Source organism: Propithecus coquereli, unplaced genomic scaffold (assembly GCF_000956105.1).
Source record: "Propithecus coquereli isolate 6110/MARCELLA unplaced genomic scaffold, Pcoq_1.0 Scaffold416, whole genome shotgun sequence".
In the NCBI taxonomy this organism is placed as follows: domain Eukaryota; kingdom Metazoa; phylum Chordata; class Mammalia; order Primates; family Indriidae; genus Propithecus; species Propithecus coquereli.
Genome location: NW_012149908.1, coordinates 2,407,366 through 2,416,991, shown reverse-complemented (window position 1 = coordinate 2,416,991; position 9,626 = coordinate 2,407,366). Strand labels below are relative to the sequence as shown.

The following is a 9,626-nucleotide window of genomic DNA, read 5'->3' as shown; positions in this document are numbered from 1 at the left end:
TGAGCCACCGCGCCCGGCTTTCTGGTAGCTTTTAAGATTGTCGTTGAAACTCTACAGTGTGTCTTAAGTATGACTTAATTTTCATCTTAATTAGTATGCAGTGTGCATTTGCAATTCAACAACATTTTTGAATTGAGGAAAATTATTAGCTATATTATCTCTGCAAGTACTGGTGCTCCACTGTCCTTATTTCTTAATGATTGTGATTCCTTTCTTTTTAAAGTATTTTCCTAAATATACTCATTTTTATGTTTTTTTTGAAATCATACTGTCCATTCAGCAATGTCATCTACAATGAGTTCATGTTCCAGTTGTTTATTTTGTAGATCTTATATTTTGGAATTTTGTCTTTGCAGCCTCATTTTAATTGGGAAGTTTAACATTTTTCTTCATTTTGTTCATCTGTGTCTTTCTGTGCTACTTTCTCTTTCTTACAGTTTATATTTTTTAACTCATTGGCCCCAGTCCAAAACCAGATTTGTATTGGAGTTTCCAGATTCTTACTTTAGGATGATATTGGGAGTATTACACATTTAGTCACTGATCCATTCAATAACTGGTTCCACATCCTTGTCAAGGGCTTCTGCTCTCTTTTTCCCCTTAACTAGGCCACATGTCAGATAAGCTCTAGGCCAGGCAACAGGTGGTGTTAGGTTCTTAGCCTCCCTTCAAGGGGAAAAGCCTGTTCTAACCTTTGGCTTTAAGCAGTAAGCATGGCTAATGTTCCTCTTGTGGAGCATTTTTAGTCTTTATTTCCCAAGAGAAGGGGGAACTTCAGTGAGTGCTCATAGACCCAGAGTTTTGCAGGCCCATAGTTGTATGCCCACTCACAGCTTTGTGTTTCTTCTTAAAAATTGTCTTCTTGTGCCTTGTTAAATCTTTTTTGGTAATACTTACACTTTATGTTGTATGCATAGCAAAGAAGCTGAATCAAAATATTAGGTCATTGAATATGAAATGTCTGATTTTGAATCAAAAGCATACTTTATTATTGCTCAAACAAGAAACAGTACAATTAATCAAAGTATGTGCCTAAACTATGGACACAGTTTTGCTTTCTTAATGGTAGCTTATTTATACCAGCAGCAAAGAAGCCTGGAGAGAGAGTGGCAATGAAATCTCAAAAGGCGATTTCCACAGCTTTTAGAGAATTGAATATTTTTCCTTGAAAGAAATGGTCCGAAGCCTGGAAGAAGTGGTAGTCAGTTGGTGCAAGGTCTGGCGAATACGGTGGATGACAAAGAGTTTCCAAGTCCAGCCTCTGTAGTTGAGCAGTGTTGTTTGTGCAACACATGGTTGAGCGTTGTCTTGCAGAGGATTGGCCTGTCTGTATTGACCAATCTCGCCAATCTCGGCTGCTTAATCGAAAGCATCCTCATGATTTCATCCGGTTGGTTGCAGTAGACATCCGCTGTAATCGACTGACCACGTTTCATGAAGCTGTAGTGGATAATACCACTACTGGACCAACAGACACCATTAGCTTTTTTTCATGAATATTTGGTTTTGGACTGTGTTTTGGCACTTCATCTTTAACTAGCCATCGTGCCAGATGCTTGCAGTTGTCAAAAAGAATCCATTATTCATCACACGTAATAATACGATGTAGAAATGCTTTGCCTTTACGTCATGACAGCAAAGAAAGGCAAGCTTCGAGACGATTTCTCTTGTGACGCTCGTCGAATTCATGCATAACCCATCTATACAGCTTCTTTACCTTGCTGATTTCTTTCAAATGGTCCAGTATTGTTGGAATAGTAACGTCAAATCTTGCTGCTAATTCATGGGTAGGTTGAGATGGATTTGGTTCCACTACAGCTTTCAGTTCATCATTATCCACCTTGGTCTCAGGTTGCCCATGTGGCTCATTTTCAAGATTAAAATCACCAGAACGGAACTTCCCAAACCATCAGTGTACTGTGTTCATTAGCCACATCCCTCTCAGCACTTTGTTGATATTTCAAGCTGTCTGTGCTGCATTGGTTCCATGACAAAACTCATATTTGAAAAAAACACAAAGTTTTGATTTATCCATGGTTTCACAAAAATTTCTCTAAAAAAAAATGTGAAAGATAATCACAAGCCAAAACTATGTGTTTGAATTCAAGACTGAGGATGTACCTTCATAATAAAAATAAAACAAGAAGTGTCAAGGTGAAATGTCAGAGATATCAATTGTCTAACTTAGTACTTAAGGAAATTGGACATTTTATACTTAATAACCCAATACAAACTTAATGAACCTTCTTGACTAGCTTTTAAATATTGTTTCTTAATGTTTTAATCATGCTCATCTGAGTCAACGTGCTCTTATTAATAATATTGCTCTTGTGAATCTAGTTAACTATGAGTTTTAATATCTAGTAGGGAAACCTCTTATTTTTCCTTTTAAAAATTTTGTCTTGGTCAAAATTCTTGTCTTTACATATGAACTTCAAAATCATTTTGTCCAATTTAATAAATTTGGAGTCTGTCTTGAAACACATTACGTGTACATATTATTTTAGAAAGATTGCCATTTTTATACTGTCGAGTTATCCAGATGTATGCTGCATTTATTTATTTACAGCTTTTAGTGTATTGTTTTTGAGCCTTACTTGATAACTTTATTCCTGTTGTATGGTTTCATAGTTATTGTGACTGGTATGTTTATACACACCACTTCCTTTCTCTGTGTGGCTGTTGCTAGAAGAGAGGTTAAAATGTTTTTGTTATATCCAGCAACTTTGCCAAAATACCTAATTAATTCTAAAGGGATTTGGTAGATTCTGTGATTTTCTATGTAAATAATCATACCAACTACAAATAAAGGTAATTTTGTATCTTTTCATGTTTATGCTGGTTATTTAATTTTCTTTATTAAATTTTCTGAAGTCTCTACAACAATATTTAACAATTATAGGCATCTCTTCCTATTTTAATGAAAATGGCTTTAGTTTTTCACTTTTCAATATCTTATATTACATGCTACATTAGATTTGGAAAAAAGTGTCATATTTAAGTAATTTCCTGGAGTTTTTTTATTAGAATCGGTGGCTGAACTTTTATCACATGCTATTTTAAATCATGATACAATCATATTCAATTAGCCTTTTAACAAACTGCATTTGGTTTGCTTTTTTATTTAGTTTTTCTGTTTGCATCCATACCTATAAGTGTGTTGCTTTCTGCTTGCTTCTTTTTTGAACTGTCTTTATCAGGTTTTATTATTAATGGTTTTTATAACCTTTTGAAAATTAATCGCATACCTCAGTAGTTATTTTTCCTTGTATATTTCTTTTGTGGAAATTATTTTGTTGTCATTTTATAAGTGGATAATTGAGTCCTGTTTAGGTATATTTTATTAATTTACCCAGTTTTAGAAAAACATTATATAATTACACTAACAAATGTGCACCTTGGGATAATTTTATTATGTATTTTAGATGCTTTGATGTGAATTTGACATTTCTTCCAAATATGAATACATGTTTCCCTTTTGTTTTTGGTGCTCCGAATTTTCACTGTGTCCTTTTGGAAACACATTTGTTTCTTATTTAACATTTCTTTTTTCTTCTGCAGTCCCTGTATACTTTTTGTGAGAAGTCTTAATCCTAAATAATTATCTGTAAATAAGTTAGAAAGATTTTTATAGATGTCAGAGTGCATAGGTATTACTAATACTTTGGATGTATATATGAATTATTACTATAGGAATTTACTGTGAATCTTGGTTTTATTTCTGCTTAATATCACCCTTTGTTGCTATGTAATGAACTGTAATAACATTTTTGTGGCTACATTAGGAGTTTCAACTTCGGCTTGGTTCTGATATTGTTTGAGAGTGTTTGGTAATTTATTCATATATCACTACAATAACCTGCTTTTCTTCTTTTTTTCCCAACAGTTACATGGGAATTGGTCTTTCTGCTCAAGGTGTGAACATGAATAGACTACCAGGTACACTTGTAATTGAATTATAGTATTATATTATTGTCTCATGGCTAGCACTTTCTGGTTAAAATTCTCAAGTAACAAATTGAAATAGTTAAAAATATTGATTTACATGTCTTTGTCACCTATATCATGAGTTTTCAGTGGAAGTTGAGTGGTTTTTTTTTTGTTTTTTTTGTTTTTTTTTTTTTTTTTGAAACAAAGTCTCACTGTGTTGCCCGGGCTAGAGTGCCATGGCGTCATCCTAGCTCATAGCAACCTCAAACTCCTGGGCTCAAGCAATCCTTCTGCCTCAGCCTCCCGAGTAGCTGGGACTACAGGCATGCGCCACCATGTCCGGCTAATTTTTTCTATATATTTTTAGTTGTCTGATTAATTTCTTTCTATTTTTAGTAGAGACGAGGTCCCGCTCTTGCTCAGGCTGGTTTCGAACTCCTGAGCTCAAACAATCCGCCTGCCTCGGCCTCCCAGAGAGCTAGGATTACAGGCGTGAGCCACCATGCCCAGCGAGTGGTTTTTAATAAATATAAATTTTATGCTATTTAGCAAAACTTACATAGCATATATACCATGCTTTTTTGTTGTTGTTTTTGATATTGTTAACTTTAAGTACATAGTCATAAAAATATCAGCTACTGGCTGGTTCTGCTTGCTGCCCATCACGTGTCTGGCCTTTAACCCATCTTCAGTTGTTTAATATTCTGGGAATAGAGACTAACATTAAAAGCAAACTAAAGATGGTATGAATTGAGATGGCAGACATGTTTCCCGATACCATTTTTCTGAAGGAAGTCATTCTTGGATTTTGTTTTCTGGTATTGTGTTTGCTAATGTTAAAAATTATTTTGGGGGAAATTTGAAATAGAAAGCAAAATTGCCAATATAAAGCTACATGAAGTACCATAAGACAAAGAAACAAAACAAGCTAATGTAGTTTCCATCTAATTGTAATCAGACGTATTAAATTAATATACTTTCATTCTACCTTTTTGCTTAAAATTATACTTGAAAGAGGATTTAAATGAGGTTTTTATTATTTGAAAATTCTCCTTATAGAAGTAACTGGTAAAGTAAAAATCTCTTAATAACGATTTACACATATCTGTAGTTTGGTGTTGTGGAGAGACCACAAATTGTTTGACTTTTATATTTAGATCATGGCCTTGAAAAGCTTGTGGTGATTTAATAGTATGTAATCAGTTTTACTTGAAACTTTGTGTGTATTTCTTCAAATCCAAGCAAAATTCTTTTGGTATATTAGCAAAAAGAAATATGCATGGCCAGGCACAGTGGCTCATGCCTGTTATCCTAGCACTCTGGAAGGTCAAGGCAGGTGGATCATTGAGCTCAGGAGTTCGAGACCAGCCTAAGCAAGAACGAGACCCGTCTCTACTAAAAATAGAAATTAGCTGGACAACTAAAAAAAGTATAAAAAAAAAAAATATGCATGAAAAATGTATCCTGCTGTGGATGTTGCATTTATGTTTTTTTTTTCCTGGTATGAGTTCTTTCTGTTTAATACTTGTTTTAGTGTTTTGTGTAGCTAATTTATTTTCCTTAATGTTGTAAACAGTATTTTCATATAGAAGAAATTATGTAATTATTGAGAATTTAAATGTACATACATTTGGGAATTTTATCTTTTGTACTATTTGTTGTACTATTCTGATATATTGTAATCTTAGCAAATAAATCTAGTGCAGAGGAACCTTACTTTTCATTATAAATATGCTGGAATTTTCTCTTTAGGTTGGGATAAACATTCATATGGTTACCATGGGGATGATGGACATTCATTTTGTTCTTCTGGAACTGGACAACCTTATGGACCAACTTTTACAACTGGTGATGTCATTGGCTGTTGTGTTAACCTTATCAACAATACCTGCTTTTATACCAAGAATGGACATAGTTTAGGTATCAAGATAATATATTGATTGCATGCAAAATAGCCAAATATTGTGATTATTGTACATCCAGCATGATAGTCATATTTATTATGTGATTCTCCTTTACAGATCAATGCCTCTTGAAATAGTTTCTTCCTTATTCCCAGGTGGAAGATGGGGAAATGGTGAAAGTTTATATTCTGTGAACACCAGCTACATGATACATATGTCATATGTATAGGAATAACTATAGAAATAATCCCCATACTGAGATATTTATTCTAATAAAAGAAATGCCAAGAGTTTTGTGCTTTGCTTTGAATAAAACCCTTCACAGTATGACTCAATTCTCTAGGTAACAGATGCTAAGAAAAAGGGCCATCAGTTCTTAGACTAGTGTGGATAATAGTTAACAAAAGGAGGGAAAGCTTGATGCTATCAGTAAATGAAGGGCGTCAACATACTCGAAGGTCAGACCCACTAAAAGGTCAGACCCACTGACAAAGATTGCTAAAGACTACAAGTTAGTTCTGTGGAAGGGAGCAGAATCAAATAAGCAAACTTAACAAAACTTTTGAGAATAAAAGACAGGTGGCTAACAAGAAAAAAGTTAATGAAAACTTGAAGACACCCCTACATCGTAAGACTAATAGAAAATTAGGGGTTTTAATTGAAATCTGTGTACTCATAGCACTTCAAATTTAAAATTGTGGGTGGTCATTATATTCCCTTTTCTTAGAAGTTTTTTTTAATTATAGAAAGCATAAAAAGTATAAAGGATAGCAAGACTCAGGCTTTTTTTTCTTTTTTTTAAACAAAAACGTTTCACATTTTACTGTTGGGAAAGTCCTTGACTTTCTATTATTTCTAATGAATGGAAGCAGAAACTAACCCCAGAAATCAGAAATTCCATTTTGCTTATAAATTATATTTAAAAATTAGACTGCAAGTAATATGCTTAGACACATAGTAGATGTTCTTTAATGTAACACAATAGCTGTTTTTTCTGTCGTAGTAGAAAATTCCAAATTTCTGGCTGCATTGGTAATAGTTACTCTTTTTGATGTCTCAAAATATTTCTTAAAGTTAATTTTCACATTTATATATGGCTTAATATCTTCTGATATTAATTTTAATTCTGACATCATCTGCGTTATCTGACTTAAAGGTTTCCTGAGTCCACAAAAGATCCTTATATTCTCATTAGTAAAATAATGTTCAAGACTTCACGCAAATTATGTGTATTTGTGTGTGATTTGATTTTTGTGACCAACTGGTTTCCAAAAAGGATTTAGCTACTTTAGTTTCTTTGTTGTTACTATTCTGACTCTGGGTTGTCAAAGCAGTTAACTGATACAGTCTTAGTTGGCTTGGGTGCTTAAGATGTTTAAAATCTTAAACCAAGAGAAATCTTCTTTTAGGTGTGACCTTTGGCTCAAAAATGCAAAAGAAGACATTTTTTTAAAAACCACAATTAGTCTTTTTAACACTAATTTTTAAAACTTTCCAGAGATGAAATTTTATTTTGGGAGATGGGAAGATCACAGGTGGTATGATTTTATTTTTTTTCCCAATAGATTTTCACAGACATTTAAATTGAATTTTTCTCTTGGCTAAGAAAGCTTTTTTTTTTTTTTTTTAAAGTTGTGTAAGAGACAAGGTCTCAATCTGTTGCCTGGGCCGGAGTATAGGCATGGTCATAGCTCACTACAGCCTCAAACTTTTGGGCTTAAGCGATCTTCCTGCCTCAGCCCCAGTAGCTGGGACTACAGGTGTATACCACCATACCTGGCTAATTGTTTTTTAGCTCTTTGTAGAGGTGAGGTCTTGATATGTTGCCCAGGCTGGTCTCAAACTCCTGGCCTCAAGCAATCTTCCCATCTCCCAAAGTGTTGGGATTACAGGTGTGAGCCACCATGCCTGGACAAGAAAGCTATTTTTTTTTTTTTTCAATTCAGCAGAATTTATTTGAGCAAAGAGGGAGTCATTAAATTAGGCAGCATTCAGGAGAGGTTCAGAGAACTCCACCCAGCAACATGGGCAGGCAATATTTATAGACAGAAAAATAACTTATATACAGAAACAGCTCAATTGATTACAGCTTGACATTTGTCCTATTTGGACATGGTCTAATTAGTTGGCAACCTGTGATTAGCTGAGACTCAGCTACTTGTTAAAAGAATATATTCTTAGACTGCAGCCTATTTACATATTAAGTTAGGTTGCAGTTCCCTAGGTAGAGAGGCAGCTTTAGGTGAATTTTAATTTAACTTATGTATATGCCACATCAAAGCACCTGCTTACCCTCCTACATCTGGTTGAGTTCTGCTCTTGGGGAGACTTGACAGGCAGGACATCACAGTAAGAAAGAAGAGGGAAGTCAGGATATTCCTTCTTCTGGGCCCTATCCTGTGAGTTACCATGGGTCCACTGAGTCTTGCTCCTCTCCAGAGGCCCAGCTCACTTAGGTCTTTCAGTCTCTTGGTTTTAATAAGTATTCTCTCCTCTTGTTGATAAGAAAGCTATTTTTAAAATATTATATGCTTCTTAAGAAAAGAGTATCTACTGTTGGAATCACATTTTGATTGTAAGTAAATTTGAACGTTTGGCATTATTCATTAATAAGTCTAATAAATATTTAATAAGCACATAAAGGGGGATATAACAGTGTGGTTAATAAGAGTTCTTTAGTCCGACTTGCCTGAGTTTGACTCCTGGCTTAGAACACGTGACTTTATGCAGGTTACTTAATATTTTCATGCTTCTGTTTTCTCAGTTTGTAAAATAGAATCACTGTAATACCTACCACATTAAAGTGGTTAGAGTAAACTGAAATGCATGCAGAGTTCTTAGATCATTGTCTGGCATATAGTGAGTACTCACTAAATGTTATTTAGCGTCTTTGTTTGCCAGGCACTGGTCTAGGTACCAGGGATACGGTGGTAAAACATTGGTGAGCAGAAATTGGTCCTCTAGAACAGGAGTCTACCAGCTATGGCGCAGTCCACCTATCTGTTTTTAAGTAAAGTTTCATTAGAACCCATCCACACTCATTCATTTACCTATTGTCTACAGCTGCTTTCCTGCTACAAACCGGCAAAGTTGAGTATTTGTAATAAAGACCCTTTGGCCTGGAAAGCAGAAAATATTTACTGTCTGGCCTTTTACAGGAAAGGTTTGCTTACCTCTTGTCTGGATTCCAGCATCTTAGAAGATAAAATACTATTTAGTTACTATTCCCTTATACTTCCTGAATGGATAATTTCTACCTAAAAGCTGATACATCTTTAGTTTCTGTTTCATGGAAGGTTTTCAGAATATACATTTGCTTACTGCGTAAAGAGACACGGAAAGGTTTTTATTTGAAAAAATAAGGGAGAAAACATTTCAGTATATATGCTGAGAATTTTTGACTTTGTTTTATTGAATATTATCAATTGAATATTACTTTTCAAACAGCCTCTTGACAAATTAGGAAATTTCAAATATTAGAAATGTAAAGTGTAAAATTTAAATTTAAATAGTTAGACCAACCTATTAAAGTGGCAGGTTGAATGTGTACAGGTTGAGGTAGCTGTATTTGGCAGTGTTCAAAAATGTTAATCTGTAGAATTAATTTAGATTTTTCATTAGTTTTTGGTAAAGAGCAAGGATTTTAGTAATTATTGACAATAAGGATTTTTGCTAAAACAATATAAATTTCGACAGTCTTTGTTATAGACATCTTTGAGAAAATAATTGACTAGCCTATTTTATGAAAAATCATAAAAATGTATATAGTTATAGTTTATTAAAGTATTTCTT

The 9,626-nt window shown here is 34.0% G+C and overlaps 1 protein-coding gene across 1 annotated transcript in view; it reads left to right on the top strand.

The window, feature by feature from the left end:
* RANBP9 (RAN binding protein 9) overlaps positions 1-9,626 on the top strand; it is a 98,637-nt gene that overhangs the window by 55,046 nt on the left and 33,965 nt on the right. Inside the window, exons 6-7 of the mRNA XM_012653158.1 lie at positions 3,887-3,939; positions 5,683-5,850. Of these exons, the coding sequence (XP_012508612.1) occupies positions 3,887-3,939; positions 5,683-5,850 (221 nt within the window). The remainder of the gene's footprint in view (positions 1-3,886; positions 3,940-5,682; positions 5,851-9,626) is intronic.